At 39.4% G+C, this 16,920-nt stretch overlaps 2 protein-coding genes across 4 annotated transcripts in view; one reads left to right on the top strand and one right to left on the bottom strand.

Moving 5' to 3' along the window:
• Positions 1-16,920, bottom strand: part of LOC136878828 (nucleolar transcription factor 1-A) — a 255,229-nt gene that overhangs the window by 103,329 nt on the left and 134,980 nt on the right. For all 3 annotated transcript variants that reach the window (XM_067152338.2, XM_067152337.2, XM_067152339.2), the window contains exon 10: positions 10,912-11,089. In XM_067152338.2, the coding sequence (XP_067008439.1) occupies positions 10,912-11,089 (178 nt within the window). The remainder of the gene's footprint in view (positions 1-10,911; positions 11,090-16,920) is intronic.
• On the top strand, positions 6,962-7,714 carry LOC137501922 (piggyBac transposable element-derived protein 4-like). Its single transcript, XM_068229104.1, has one exon. The coding sequence runs from the start codon at positions 6,962-6,964 to the stop codon at positions 7,712-7,714; it is 753 nt and encodes a 250-aa protein (XP_068085205.1).

Here is a 16,920-nt window from a genome sequence, read left to right as displayed (position 1 = left end):
AGTTCCACAAAAATATCACCATCGAGATCTTCAGTCAGTAGCATATCCAGTGCTTCTAAAAGGGAAAATCCCTTCCTGAAATGAAGATGTATGAATCAGTACAAAGTATCATGATCTGACAGCTGCAGCTATTTTACTGAGTATAAACGCCTAGCGTTGCCATAGGCGCTAATGGGTTAATGTATTTTCACTTGTAAAGTGAAATGTATTGTTTGGGTCGACCATTAAACCTAATTCCAGTTCTTAATTTAAGTGGTATGTTCCGAGCTGTCAGCGGAGAGATAGCACGGAATGACATTAGAAGACAAATAAATTTTGAGTGGTGTCTTTAAAAGTAGGAAAGATCATAATCTATATATACATATACATAAAATAAGAGTTTTGTCTGTACATTGCTCAGAACTTGAAAAGAATAGTATTTCTGTATCGGTCATGTCCATAGTAACAAGGAAATGCACTTTTTACTTTTCCGTAATTTCTGTCTGTCTGTCTGTGTGTATGTATGTATGTACATGTATCACGAGAAAACGGCTGAAGAAAATTTAATGAAAATCAGTATGTGAAGCCTGGGGATGAGCCACTACAATCTAGGCTATAAATCATTTTACTCACGCTGAGTGAAATGGTAGGTTAGGAGAAGGCCTACAATTTCATTGTCAAATATTTATATTATTAGTGATCCTATCGATATAAATACTACATAACTAAAGTTACATAGAATTAAATTTCCGATCACTTATGTCATACATTGTTACCGTACAAGCTTTGATAACACAGATATTCATGAATTTGTATTTTTGTTGCCAAGTCCATATCGACACCAAGCCACGAGAAAATAGGTTAACAGAATTTAATGAACGTTGGTATATAGAGTCAGGGAATAAGAAACTACAATCTAAGTTATAAACAATTGTATTCACCCTGGATGAAATTGTAGTTTAGGTGAAGGAGCCCATAATATAATTTTTAAATACCTATGTTATTGGTCCTAACGAGAAATACAACATAACAAAAGTTATAGAGAATACAATTTCCGACCATTTATGTTTTATTTAGTTTTACCATACCGACTATGATAAGAGTGGTATTTCAGAGTCGGAAAAAAACTAAATGTGAAGGCCTACAATACTGAAAGCCCATAACATTGATCAACAATATCATTACATCGACCGTTGTTTGTCGTGATGTTCTTTGTCTCTTATGCTGCCGATCAACTCCGTGATGGGATTACTGCTGCGTACCAAGTATAACAGCCCGACTGAATATTGGCGGGAAATAGCTGAGGAGTTAGAAATCTCTCTTCTTTAGCATGGCATTCCTCTGGTTCAAACATTTTCTGATACCATACTGCTGGTACGTAGCACACTGGTTCATCATACTATTCCAGCTATTCAATCCCTACTCTGACGCAGTGTTTTGAATGAGCGGTGTGCACACTTTAGGCAGAACCTCACCTAGTGGTAGTAGTAGTAGTAGTGGTGGTGGTAGTAGTAGTAGTAGTAGTAGTAGTAGTAGTAGTAGTAGTAGTAGTAGTAGTAGTAGTAGTAGTAGTAGTAATTATAATTTAGGTCTACTCCAAATTATAGCACCACAATTCACTAATGACTCAAAATTCAACCCTGAAAAGGGCCGTTTCTTAAAAAGAGCTTCTTCCTCTTCACTTTTATTAAATTCGACATTCATTTTATTCAAAATTAGCAGTGAAGAGGCGGTTTCTCCTCTGGCTTGGAGGAAAACTTTGCCTCCAAGTCAGATGGATATTTCCGCCGCCGGTGTAGTGAATTGAGATTTTCCGACACATCGAGTACTCCTAGGAAACAGATTAGGAAAAGGGCATAGTTGTTGCCCTGGGACTCTTCACTATTCGACCCCCTCGCTGAAAATAGTCTAAGAAAGTTCACGGATCACAGCTGTCTGCGGCCTGGTCATTCCACATCTGGAACTTTGGACTGTTAGAATGGCAGCATAGTACTGTTCGTTAAAAGTGAGAAAATTTGTTGTTATTCATTTGATCGAGAATTTAATGTGAAATCAATGCCTTTACTCACGCCATTCCTACTGACGTCATTGTAATGACCTATGTTCATTTCAGTTGGGAAAACCAGTAAGGCAGCCTTTCTGAGAATGTAAACAGGCAGGTGGAGAGTGAGTGTTTGCCATTATAATGAAATTCCCCAACCTGATTGCGACTGATGGTAGGCAAACTGGCCTACCATTACAATGAAAATTCCCTAACGTAGTCTTCATATGAGAAAAGACGTTTGGTGATTTCTGCATCGCATTTCTAGGGTAACGTTAAGTGCTATGCAGTTTAAAGCAGTCTTGCTCACAACGTGTACACCACCTAACCTACAATTCTGTATACAATGTATAATTCCATAGCGAAGCACAGGTACATCAGCTAGTATGAAGATAAAGTTCCAATTTCTTTGAAATTATTCAACAACAAAAAAAGGCTAGGAAAACAACAGATAGGGAATCCGTCCCCAGGACGACTGCCCAAAATGCAGATCAGTAGTAACTGATAATCTAAGAAATGTGGGAAAAGACTATTTCGCTTGGTAGATATGTATGCTACGGTAATAATTGTCCCAGTTTCATTATTTCTTTTCCACTATTGTCAAAATGCACCTAAATTTCAAGTGATATCAATAAATATGCAAAAACTGATTAAGGTTGTGAATAAGTAACTTACATTGTTATCAGTACCAAAAAAAGATTAGTTTATTTAGTTTTATCTTTGCAGTTATGTTTAAAACATTTCCATTATGCTCTGTGAAAAAGTATATGTAAATTATAACCAAAATTAGTCGAGCTAAGCTGACTTTTATTTTAGAGTTATGAACACACTAGGTGCTTATACCCAAGTGGTATATCCATGATTTTTTTTCTTTTTTTTTCATTAGGAGAGAATTTTCACTTGCTGAAGTCTAAATAAGCAAGGAAGTAAGTCAGAGAGGGGTATAGGGGCAGGGATAGAAAGGAACACATATAATAGGATAAACTCAATGGCAGGTGAGTGTGGGAAGGGGGAACCACAGAAATAGAAGATGAGGACAAAAATGGAAAAACAAAAGGACAAGGAGACACATCTTCATACATACACTGCGTCTTCTAATATACAGGCTCTCCCCTCATCAATCCCAGTTCTTCTACATCCATTTCTTCTCATTCCCCGACAATCTCACTTCTGGTTCCCAGCTTCATCAGAAGGACCAAGCTGACAAGATCTTCACTCTTGATGTGGGATATGTGTAGAATAAGAAGTAGTCTGGGTAAGTACAGGAAAAGGGAAGCAATATGAGACAAAGATAAATACAGGTGGTAAAAGAATAGGAACACAGGACAAACATAAAAAGATAACTCCCAATGGGATAATAATATAAGTATGAAAGGAACAAGCAAGAGTCAAATCAAGTGAGAGAGAGGAATATGAAATGAACACAGATAATAGGACAAACACAATGGCAGACGGAGCAAGACATTAGACCCCCTGATAATTTCATGCAGCCTTCAGAACCAAGTCGTATGCGTGCATGCAGGGTAAGGGGTGCAGAGAAGCTTGGCTGCTGCGCATGCGCCAATTTCAATTCTCAAGGCCTGACAAAGAACATCAGTTCTGTCGATGGTGATTCTTGTGAACTAAGATGATGCTGTGAAGTTTCAAACTGGTAATAATGTTATTTGCTTTACGTCCCACTAACTACTTTTTAAGGTCTTCGGAGACGCTGAGGTGCCGGAATTTAGTCCCGCAGGAGTTCTTTTACGTGCCAGTAAATCTACCGACACGGGGCTGTCGAATTTGAGCACCTTCAAATACCACCCGACTGAGCCAGGATCGAACCTGCCAAGTTGGGGTTAGAAGGCCAGCGCCTTAACCGTCTGAGCCACTCAGCCCGGCAGTTTCAAACTGGTAGTGCAATTGTGTTTTAGTTACACTTTTATTCTAAGTACTGTATAATGAACACACATCTCTTTCAGAGAGTGTGCACTGTTTATCATGACTAAGGTTTGTAGCTTAGTGTAGTATGTTATCCACTTCTTATGAGACGCAGGGAGTAGTATGGATACAGATGAGGATTCGGGAGGTGAACAAGGCTTGGGGTTGGTAAGTTACCTTTCATGAATGTTTGATATAGCCATTCAGAACAGTTGGATTTTGTACAACAAAACAAATAAGCAGAAAATGCACCTACCAGAATTCATAAAAGAAGTACAGAATGTCTATCTGCAGAGATATCAGGCAGGCACTACGAAAGGTTGCTTGAAGACCGTCCACTTTGCCGGCATTGTTTCAAGAGAGTAGATATCAGATTATGTGAGACAACAGGGTGGACTATCTTGTACCCCACACACACCAGAAAAGGAGAAAAGAAAACTTGTTCGCAGGACTTCCGAGTAATAGTAGGAACGCAGTGTTCTGAGTGTGACACTGGTTTGTGCATTGATTGTTTATTACCTTTCATTCTTGCTAATTTGTGCAGAGTGCCAATTTTTCTTTGCCCTAGGCTATATTTCTCTCCTATTATTGTTTATCAGGTGGCCTAAATTTTCTAGTAGGTCTTTTCCATACACCAATATATAAGCACAGGTATATTCCTAATGTAATACTTTATTTAGAGGCTGTGATTATTGTACAACTGGGCAACCGTCCTCTATTAACAGTAATCAGAGGGATAAAATGGAAGGGGTCCAATAATTCAAAAGTGAATCCATCTTGTTCTTCGGAGAGGTATAGCTGAGTGAAAGAGAGGAGTCAGTGGTGGATTATTCTTTCAAGGACAGAGGATAGAATAGGGACCGAAAAATCAACATAGCCAAAGAACGACAAGGGCCATGAAGGACGTTAAAATGAAAGGCCTTCACATGTAATACCACTGGGGTCAGAAAGGAACAAGTGTTGACCCAGGGAGGTGGTCAGATAGGATAGATGAAAGTGAAGAGCCTAAGACACGTGAGTGGAAGCAATGCCAGGACTCTGCTAAAGGCAGCGAAGGGCACCATGGTCCCCAACACATTCGAAAGTTAACAGCCCTGAGTCCTCTTTTAGTCACCTTTTATGACAGGCAGGGGACACCGTCGGTGTTATTCTATCCCCCACTTTAAGCGCCTAGTGCTGCTATATGGCAACAGCAAATTTCTCAAAAAGTATACATGATAAAATGATGAAACTGATAGTATTATTTGCTGTAATTTCTCTTAACACAAATCAAGCAAAACAAGTAAGAACTTATTTTTTTAATAATTTAGGCGCTAATGGGTTAAGGAGTACAAGGGAAATACTGTAATTAGGATTAGGACAGATATGTAGGTAGGTCTCCCTTAACCCCTCAGCGCCGACCTCTATACGTGGTATAGACCCTCTTTTCTTCCGTAGCCGCCGACCTCTATACGTGGTATAGACCCATACATGGTTTCACATTTACGGCTATAGCGCGAAGAGTTTTGGAGTTATGGATACGCAAATTGTTGTGTTTCCAAGAAGAGATTTTGGAGTTTATCAGTGTTGTAAAATAAGAATTGAAGATCGTTAAAATGTAGTTGTTTTTGCAAGGATACATATTTGTCAAGTAAGTCTGAGCCCTAATCTCTGTTTTTCTTTTAAGTCCGTTTGCTTCATTCTTTCCCACAGAATAAAATAAAGAAATGATGATCTGAGTAGTTTGTCTTTTCGCATGATGCTCTTTGCTCTATTTGTACAGTGACAGTGCGGTTTATTTGTTATATTTACCTTTATTTCTCGGCTTGTAATATTTTCGTAACTCTCCACGAGCGCTCTGTGTAGGCATCAGTTAGTGCTGCTTTCTGTCATACGATATGAGAACCAACTGTGCATGGTGTAGATCACATTTGAAAGACGATGTCTCAACCTTTTATCTGAAATATGTATCGAGTTGGTTTATTTCGTCATAAATGTTATTCCCCTCATTCAGTTTCGTACTGCTGCCTTCGGTCTCGCTGCAGCTTCATCAGTCCGTGTGACGCGCCGCGCTCAATGGCTAGCTCCAGCCGTGGTTTGACTGACAGTAACGTGCTTGATATATTGTATAATTCAGATGAAAGTTTAGTCGGAAGTAGTAGTGACAGTATAAGCAGCAGTGACAATGAAATAGATGATTTGGCTGTGGCGGATGCAGTGGTAAATGATGAGAGTGACGATGAGGAGGAACCAGTACTTGGAAATTTCGTGTGGGAGACTATGGATAATTACACAGGTCAGAGGGAAGTTTTCAACAGTGAATTCGGACCAAGAGGTGGTGCACAAAATATCAGGGGAATCGTTGAATGTTTTGAAACGTTCTTTGATATTAGCGTAGTAGAGTTAATTGTGAAAGAAACTAACAGGTATGCAGAGCAATATCAAAATGCTCGTGGAAATCTTTTTTCGTTTCGGTCACCCGTTCGAACCTGGACACCTGTCACAGTAAATGAAATTTATACTGTGTTAGCTTTATTTCTGCTGATGGGCATTGTACAAAAGCCAACATCTCGGTCTTATTTTTCGAAGAGCAGGGTCATATCAACACCTGGGTTTTCAGATGTCATAAGTAGGGACAGGTTTGAAATGATATGTAGGTTTTTGCATTTTATAGACAATAACAGCTTGTCTACATACCAAGGGCCTCCCAAACTGTTCAAAATATATCCTATTCTGTGTCATTTGAATAACAAATTTCAGTCCCTGTACTTACCACAGCAAAATATTGCTATTGATGAAAGTCTGACTCTGTGGAAAGGGCGCCTCTCGTTTCGGCAATACTTGCCGCTAAAGGCCTCAAAATTTGGCATAAAAACATTCGAACTGTGTGAGTCAAGTACTGGTTATTTGTGGTGTTTTCTTGTATACACAGGGAAAGGAACTCTCATTGAATCAACTCTTATCACACCCGAAACTCCGAAAACTGCAGCAATTGTCTTGAAATTGTTAGAACCTTTGTTAGGCCGCGGACACACCTTATGGATGGACAATTACTACAATAGTCCAGAATTAGCGAGGGCTCTAAAACAACATCATTCAACAGACTGTGTTGGGACACTGAAACTGAACAGAAAAAACGTTCCCAAGGAAGTAAAAGAAAAAAAACTTAAGAAGGGGGAAATAATAGCTAGGCATTCTGGGCCCGTCACTGTGCTAAAATGGTGTGACAAAAAAAATGTTACATTCGTGTCCACATACCACAATGAAGAAACAAGACGTGTTACTAAGAGGGGGAAAGAAACAGTAAAGCCTTTATGCGCGATAGATTACAACTATGGCATGGGGGGCGTTGATCTCAAGGACCAGTTACTACATATGTTTTTAGTCGAAAGAAAGAGAACAACTAAATGGTATATAAAGCTGTTCAAAAGACTATTGAATGCAACCGTCCTAAATTCTCTAATAATATTCAGACAAGCCACAGGGACAAGCATTGAGCAGTTATCTTATCGGATTCAGCTGGTAGAAGGTTTGTTTACAAAATACGCTCGCACGGGCGGGGAGCGAAACATTCAAGGCCGGCGCGCATCAGATAATACAGTTCCAAGGTTGCAAGAAAGACATTTTATCAGGAAATTAGCACCAAAAAGTGAGAAATCCAAACCTCAGAGACGTTGTGTCGTGTGTTCAAAACACGGCAAAAAGAAGACGTCGGTGTACTGCTGCCAGGAGTGTGACGTGGGTCTCTGTCTCGAAGAGTGCTTCGAACTCTATCACACGAAACTAAATTACTAAGGTAATGTGAAAAATTGATGTCATTATCTGCATGTACATAGTTCTATCATAAGGAATTCCAAATTTCGTGAATATCGTGCTACTCTTATACTTGTAGTAACGCTTTAAGTGAATCAATGTATTTCAGACGCGCGTAGTTGAAATCTCATCCGGCCGCGGGGAAGGAAGCTCTTTAAATGGCTACGACGCTGAGGGGTTAAACAATGTACAGGGTACACTTTATAGAAAAGACGGAGGATAAGGAAGAAAAGAAGCTGTGGAAGACAGGTGTGCTAATGTTTTTACATCGTCCAACGTGAAACAAAAAGTGTCTGCCAGAAACAACATAGTGCTGAAACTGAGGGGCACCACCTGTGGAGCTCACCCTTGCACTGTGAGAAAAAGCGCGCTAGCACTGTGCTACTCCACTGCTGAATATGCATGCTCTGTGTGGCATAAGTCCAGCCATGCCAAAAACGTACATGTGGCACTAAATGATACCTGCCGTACTATCACAGGTTGTTCAAGACCTACTCCTACAGATAAACTCCACTGTCTCGCTGGTATAGCACCACCTGAAATCCGATGTGAGATTGCTGCAAGGAATGAGAAAAGCAAGGCTATGACTATGGAAGCCCACACTTTGTATGCCTGTCAACCAGCACATCCTAGGCTGAAATCAAGAAAGAGCTTCTTGACAACCACTGAAGCTCTTAAAGGAACACCACAGCAAGCAAGAATCTCAATGTGGCAGGAAAAATGTCAACATTTGAGAGAATGGATGGTTCCAAAGGAAAAACTTCCTCTTGGACATTCTGAAAAGTGGACAATATGGAAGGATCTAAATCGAGTACGCTCCAGTACCACGAGATGCAAGACCAAACTACAGAAATGGGGCCTTCCTGTGGAGACAGTTTACTGCAAGTGTGGTACTAAGCAGACTAACGATCATCATCTTCTGTGTCCTCCTTCTGAAGCCACTTGTACCATTAAGGACCTAATGAGGGCAACTCCAAATGCTCTTGTCGTGGCCAATTTTTGGTCAACTAGTGTTTAAAATTTCTTCTGTTTAATTTTTGTCTCGTTTACTTTGTACTTCTGGCAAGATAGATAGATAGACAGACAGACAGACAGACAGACAGACAGACAGACAGACAGACAGACAGACAGACAGACAGACAGACAGACAGACAGACAGATAGATAATTAAATAAATAAATAAATAAATAAATAAATAAATAAATAAATAAATAAATAAATAAATAAATACCTACGACAACTATCCTGAACTGAAAAGGTAAGAGAAATTAAAAAAAAGACTGAATAATATAATATATGCACAACACTTCAAAACGCAGACCGCTTATTTGGCCTCATCCTCGGCATCTTCAGGGTGCCTTCTCTTTCTTCCTGCCTTCATGGGTCTCCAGTAATCTTCTAATTTATGATAGCAGTGTTGGTGGACACCACAATTACATCCTGGGCACTAGAAGTGGCTGCGTATTTTTTTTTCTGCAATTGAACAAACACGGCACAAGTACAGTTTCTTTCCAGGGTGTACCAACTGATGTAAAAATCATAATTTCCTTCTTCCAGAACGACACCACTACCTTCTTCGCCTTCTAAACGTAATGCAGTCAGGAATTTCACTGCTTCATGACAATTCACTCATTGTAGATACAAATACCATGGAAACACGCTAGGCAACCACAACAAACAAGATGAATGTCTGCAATATGTTCTTTTCCCGCACGTATGGCAATCTTTTCCACGATTCTAAATTACTTTACCGATGTACTATAATTATAAACAGAATTTCCTCTTTAAAGTGGTATGTATGATCGATACGGTGACAATAACGGAGCTATCGCAAGATTAGTAAGCGCTGACATAATGCGCTGCGATCACAATTTTAGCAGTAGAGCTGCACAGAAAAAGTTGCAATTGCGACGTTTACCAGTTTTAAGGTTAAGGGGAATGATTGAGGGCCAAGGAAGCTAGCAGAGGATGAGATCGGGAGAGGTATCAGTGAAGAATCAGTATGAGTCACTCAGGGAAGATAAGGAACAGGGAAGTGTTACAACAAATGAGTGGAACATAAGAGAAAACAGGAAGGGAAGAAAGGGAAACGTACAGTGGAGGATAGAAAGGTGGAACATGACCATGAGCGGGAGAAAAAGGACAGAAATCATGACCTACAAACAGGAAATAAGTAAATCTGGGAAGGACAACTGAATCAGAAAGTGATGGAATCAACTAGAGGGAAGAATTCTGCACACGGAAAAATAAGGGAAATCAAGATGGGAGGAGATCTGAAGAGTCAGCCAGCTAGGATTGAGGTTCTGGTCATGAAGGCTCAATTATAAGGCAGGTGGAGACAGTGTGTGGAGGAAAGGGAACCAGGGTAGTGTTAACCAGGAAAGTTATGGCAGAAGGAATAAAAATACACACTATTTTTATTCCTTGTTTAATTTCTTTTTACAGATATGTTATAGTGTAATATTATATTTACCTTGTGAGTTCAAAAGACTGGAAAGCTTTTAAGTTACATCTAACTGAGTCAACACAGGAAAGTATGGCTTCATTCTTACAAAGAAAAGAGATAAGTGAAGTTGCCACCAGCCTCATCTGGTTGTGGTTGACCTCCATCCTGGTGATCACCTAGGAATTTCAGGTGTCTTATCACACTCAATACAAAGTCATTCAGATGTTCACACCAATGTCTCTTGTGGATGTTATCAAATGTAACTTTCAGAGGCTGTTCTTTTAAGTCATACCAAGAACAAAGTGAATTGCTCAAGAACTCATGACCAGATATAGGATACCACTTGGGACTGTACACAATCTACCATGGAGCAGTCTCAAAGGTAAACTTTGTACTATTATGTCGTACAAAGCCGAGATCTGGCTGGTATAGAATGGAGGCATTTACATAACATGTCTATGAAATAGACAATGGGAGAAGATGGTTAACACATCTTGGTGAATGAAACACTGTTGAAAAACTATGAAATTAAAAATGAAAGGAAAATGAGACCAAGGAGGACTCAAAGAAAGAAAGAAAGAAAGAAAGAAAGAAAGAAAGAAAGAACAACGGCACATGGGATGGGATGGGATGGGATGGGATGGGATGGGATGGGATGGGATGGGATGGGATGGATAAGGCAATTGACTTGATACATACTGTCGAACAGGAAATTATGATTTTAAATACTCACATGAGCTACTTGCTCCTGGTATTTCATCTTCTGAGCTTCAGGAAGAACTTTCCACAGCTGCGAGATATGAGCCATCCTCTCCTTGGGAGCCACCTGCTTCATGTCTGCGCTGACCAGCATCAAACGGGAAAAGAGGCTGTAACCTGAGTTGGGAGGCTTCTCTGGTTTACCTGCAACCCTGACGCATACTCTCATTGATACTATACTTAGCTTTAGCTTCAGTTTCCATATTCCATGATGTAACTCGACTTACAAACAAAACTATGAAACTGAACAAACAATGCAAAACCCCTGATAATTCATATAAATAGTTCAACCTCCAGCAAGTACTAGCTTCAATTACTAACTGTATTAGGAGCGTAAATTACTAGCAAAGAGTTCCAACATTTTTACATTTCCATCAACTGTGGCACCACTTCACTTGAGCAAAGGAGGCAAATGTCAAACGTCAATGTAACATTTCTTATACCTTTCTCAACAGAGATATGATCCCAAGCAGTTGGGAGTCAATACATCCACACATAGGAATATTCACGACATCAGTACTTACATTCAGTACCTCTCATATCCTTTGAAGGATGAGATGATACAAGCAAGCCACGAAAGTTAACATTTTGAGCAATACAGACATACATGTACACTTTTGAACATTGCACCAAAGCAGTACTGACACATACTGACGTGCGATTTAGAGGTTATTTCCATGCGTGCCAACAACACTTGGGTACACATAGGAACTTCATTCAACTTTGTTCTGACATCTGGCATGTTATGTGGTACTCTGCCGGGCTGAGTGGCTCAGACGGTTAAGGCGCTGGCCTTCTGACCCCAACTTGGCAGGTTCGATCCCGGCTCAGTCCGGTGGTATTTGAAGGTGCTCAAATACGTCAGCCTCGTGTTGGTAGATTTACTGGCACGTAAAAGAACTCCTGCGGGACTAAATTCCGGCACCTCGGCGTCTCCGAAAACTGTAAAAGAGTAGTTAGTGGGACGTAAAACAAATAGCATTAAATTATTATTATGTGGTACTCTGTCAATGAAAGAGAAGTAGTAGTATTTCTGGTGGTGCTGTGGCCTTTGTGCTCTTGTTTCAGTTTATTCTCAGGAGCTCAGTTACCTCCTATGCACATGTTACGAGAGACTTAAGACAATGGTACCCACTACCAAAGTTCAGAACGAGTTCAACATCTTCCCTAAGGCAACATCTGCATGGCACTGGCCATGTTATCTACCACCTTTGGATGCCTTTTATGGGACTGGAATCTACAATTAATGAAAATTTACTGCAACGAAAACTATAAAATTTTGTAATTTAATTATTTTGTTATCTATTTATACACACTATTACATCACCCGGTGGGGAAGGTTTGAAGAAGGAAGAGTTGTAAAGGTATTTTAAAATTCAAATTTACTCATGTCCATCTTAAAATGTCAACAGAGTTTCAGATTCTCCTCCAGTTCAGACCTATGTTGAAAGGAGAACTTGACTGGCTTTTTTTTTCCTTCTCACTGCTCTTACCAGTGAGAGACCAGGTGGCCCTGGCCTTTATCAGGCAGCCATCTTGGAGTTTTGGCCAGGATATTGTGCTGTACACACGCTTAGATGTAGTTGCCTATATTACTGGGGTTTATGCCCCGTTTCCCACCCCTTTGGGGGTGGAGGGAAATTTTGTAAGTGTTTATATTAGCATTTTTTAAATCCTTGAGGTGAATGACTGCTGGTGAATTGGTCTTTATGCATGTAAAGTTTCAATTATTCTGTTCAGAGCATGGCTTGGTCACTACCCTTCCTACCTCACATATTATCGTCATTCTCATTGTTAATAGGGAGTGATTCTTAATCATTACCGTCCGTTTTCCTAAAACCCATTATACTACCTTGTTTCAATTTAATCTTATTGTAGTCTTTCTGTTACGAAGTAGTGTATTCTGCATTACTTAGTTCTGTATCAGTTTTGTATTACTCATCAATGAAGTTATTCTAATTGAAGGCTTCTAGTATGTTCTTAATTCTTACTACCTGGTAAGTCAGATATTACAGTACTATCTGCGAATGGAATGCTGATTCCAAGCATATTACTGGCCGTTTTCCTAAAACCTTGTTCGATTTAATTATCGGTGGCCAGTAACATTAATTAATGCCTCTCAGTTTTGAGGGCTAATATTTTGCATGTAACCACACGTAGATCTGTATCATTTATTATTACCTATTGTGGAATACCACGATATCCAAATAATTACTTAACTAAGAAAGCTATTTGTTTTACGTCGCAGGAAGTAGAAGGAAGCGGCCGTGGCCTTAATTAAGGTACAGCCCCGGCATTTGCCTGGTGTGAAAATGGGAAACCACGGAAATCTATCTTCAGGGCTGCCGACAGTGGGGCTCGAACCCACTATCTCCTGATTGGGTATGATGCGCAAAGGTATCACCCAAATATCACTATAAAATTTGTCACAAATGGAACATAATAATTGCTTTTACACATATCAAGTGAAAAATCTCTGGCAAATTAAGAAATACCGTCGTTATTTGAGAAATTTGAAAACATACTTAAGGCTTGTAGACAGGACTGGTCTTGTGTCAGCTCCGTCACGAAGTACTCTGGACAGGTAGCGTAAATGGACAATGTTGATTGTATTTGTCAGGATATCCCAAGGAAAGACTTAGAGCAGAATGTAAAACTCTCAGACCAACTGACAGGAGTGTAACTGATCGCTGTTTACATGGCTAATTAGGTACGGCTCCTCTAGAACCGAACCAGTGACAAGTTTGCTTGTGTGGTCAATGTTGAAAGTGTATGCGGCACAGATATTGTAAAATCTCACGCTCTCGCGATGTAATCCGACTTTCAGAGAAGTTATCTAGTCCTGCTGCCTACTTCCTCGTTAAAGGCTTAGAAGTCTCCGATCTATCCCTTGTAGTTCAGAAATGATTACTGTAATGCCTTTCGGAAAAACAATCTAGATTTTGTGTATTTCTATTCACCAGCAGATAAAATACTTACAATGGTTGAATGATGATTTCATCAAGTACGTTAAAATAATTCGGTTGGAATCAAAACGTGAAAAACTGAAGTGTCTCACTAATGAGACGGCAGATGCTGTCTCGCTAACTCGCTAATCTGTCCAACAGGAAATTTCTGTAATTATTTTTCAGCCTATCACAGGCTTCTTGTTGGTTTTTTGGGTGTAACTTTTGATTCTGCCAATAAAATTGAGAGGGGGGTATCCGGATTAGTCCAGAACCCTCTAGAACCATTCCGTCGTGTATATAAACTGCGGCCTTTCCGGCTACCTTGTCTCTTGATCGCTGTATTTCTGAGAGTGTGCGTGCTAAGACAGGAGGCAGGGCGCCTCATTCTTCGCCAGACAGGCCATCAGACTTATTTTTCTGTAACTACCTCCGCAAACTTACATGAGGGGAAGGTCCTAATTTCTAACTATGTAACCTGTTTTCTAAAATGTAAATTTCGTTTCGGCTAATGTAAAATTTCATAAAGTCTTTAACTGCAATTCGGGGATAGAGAGTGCGTTACCCTCTCGAGTTCCCCTTCAACTTGACTACAACTTTGTAACTGGTTCCCCCCCCCTTTCCCGTAATGCATTAAATTAACTTTCATTCGAGTCACCCCAGTAGCTCAGGATTAGCCTCTGCATCATCGGGCTGAGAGCCCAATGAGGGTTTTATATGTAATGTTTTAGGAGTGCAAGGGTACGCCTCCATTCATTTTGTGTTCGGGCCATTAATTTAACCTGTTCTTTCCGCGAAGGCCCAGTAGTTTGGGTAATAGATACCCCTGTGTAAAGGTAATTTCAATTGTAAATTGTCCCTAGAGAGGCCAGAGATTGTAACATTTTCTATGTAATGTTGCCTTGAGTAGGCTGTAAGAAATTTGTTAATGTTGGAGAGCATGTAAGCTCTTTCTTAAGTTTACTGTAATATTGAGGGGTGCCTTTGGAAGGCCGTACTCGTATTCCTTGGAGCAAAGTGCTCTTAAATTGCGATATTCCTGTCCTTGTCCAAACACTGAGATTTTGTAAATTCTGTAAACTGGATCTTGTAGCTTAAAACTTGTAAATCTGGGGCTCGAAGACCGAAATTGTTAAATACCCTATTCTGGGGTTCTCTATTTTAATCCCCAAACTTGTCATTGTTATTTCACTAAGTAAAAAGTTGTTAAGTTGGATTTTTGAAAAGAAATATAACCTTTATTTAAAGTTTTAATTCAATTTTTGATATCGTAGATAGACCCATTCTACCCAACCTTCTTTCACCTCTGCGCTCCACAGATACACCGGAATAATAATAATAATTGCACCAGGAGGTACACCTCTGTAAGAGATAATGATCCATCACCTAGTAACCACATTTCCTTGTGTATGTGTCTTGCAATTATTCAGTTGGGTTCTGCAAATAACATACTGTAGATCTGTTAATCTGGTGACAGCGCGAAGGAACAATTAGTTAGGGTGTACCCAAGCATAGGTGCATTAATTATTTATTTAAATTTATTTATTTTCAAAGAACAATCTGAGCCAAAGCTAGTTATGCTTAGATAGCAGGGACAGTTAAACACAAGAGTAATCTTAAGCACACAGACAGTACAAAATTGTATCTACAGTACAGCATGTAGGCTAGAGTAAATATCTCCTCGTTTTATTGCTGTCACTGTGTAAATAATGTGTGATGGTACAATTTATGTTAATACAGGCAAAGATTTCTGGAAAAGGTATTTCTACTGAAACCTTGATTTAAGGCAAACCCCCTTTTACATAAAAAAAAAAAAAAAAAAAAAAAAATCAGGTCCCTGTAAAAACGCTCAATAGGGGTTCTACTATATATACAAAATTCAGACAAAAGATTATTTAATTGCTCCTTATTTAATAAAAGTTACAATACGTGATAGAAAACTGTCAGACAGGTTTTGTATACTGACAAGTTTATGAATTTCTGTTTCATAAAACAGTCTGTCAAATCTATACTGTTATGAAACATATAGTTGTCATTATATTTGGCATGTTTAAAAATTTGTTGAACTGTCATTACAGAAGGGTCAGGAAATGTGCATATAATTGGGAGTATGTTTTTGCAAATGTTTAGCAATTTAAATTCACTAGTGAATAATGAACACTAGTAGCAGAATGAAAATAATGAAGAAACACAAATTACCACATTGACCTTCTATTTAAGTGACTTTCTATTCAAAGACAAATTTTGTATTCACAAGACAATTAGCTGAATGTATCAAATTCAACAGACCACCCACCATAAGAAGGTTCCAATGGCAATTGCTTTATCTGCAATGTCTTTCCAACCATTACCTTCCTGCTCATTGTTGAGCTGGGAAGAAAATCAACCATAAAGTACATCATTGTTCCCCAAAATCAAATTTAATCAAGGCCAATTCTGGGGTGGCTGGCAATAATGCGAGAGATGATAACTGCAGTGCAATTGTAACAATGTGGGCAGCACCAGCTGCAAGCAAATCAATGCCACCAGTGAATTCTTGAGGCCCATAAGGAAGCTCCTAGAAGAAGCTGGAATCTCATTAACAATGAATCATATTGATCTGGATGTGAGAACTACTAGAATCTTCTGCATGCTTTTATCAAGAGTGCAAATGGTAAATACCAGTCAGTTTCTGTGGAATCAATCGCAAGTGAAAGTAAACAGTGACAATGTCACAATAGTGAAAAACAGGAGACAATACGATCCACATTGTCAATCCTATACAAAAAACTGTTTAATACAAATTACTAATCATACATGTTTCACGAAAACATAATTCTCTTCTTTAGTGAAAAAGTATTTACCAGATGGTCAACTATTGTTTATAGTTTCTGAAAGTAAACATACGGTTGCAAGTCCATGATGAGTCATTCATCAAAAGCGAGTCTGTCCAAGGGCTACACAGAGTTCAACAAGGCTTGCTGCCATGAACTGTTCGGGAACGATACCGTGCTGTGAGAAGCTGACTGGAAAGCAGGAGTTCTACACGGTATTTGAGT

The sequence above is a fragment of the Anabrus simplex genome, chromosome 8, assembly GCF_040414725.1.
Source record: "Anabrus simplex isolate iqAnaSimp1 chromosome 8, ASM4041472v1, whole genome shotgun sequence".
Lineage (NCBI taxonomy): Eukaryota > Metazoa > Arthropoda > Insecta > Orthoptera > Tettigoniidae > Anabrus > Anabrus simplex.
Note: the sequence above shows the minus strand (reverse complement) of the source record. Positions and strands in the feature narration are given on the sequence as shown.

Excerpts from the sequence above, each read along its gene's own strand:
- LOC137501922 (XM_068229104.1), top strand. The coding sequence starts at position 6,962 with ATGGACAATTACTACAATAGTCCAGAATTAGCGAGGGCTCTAAAACAA.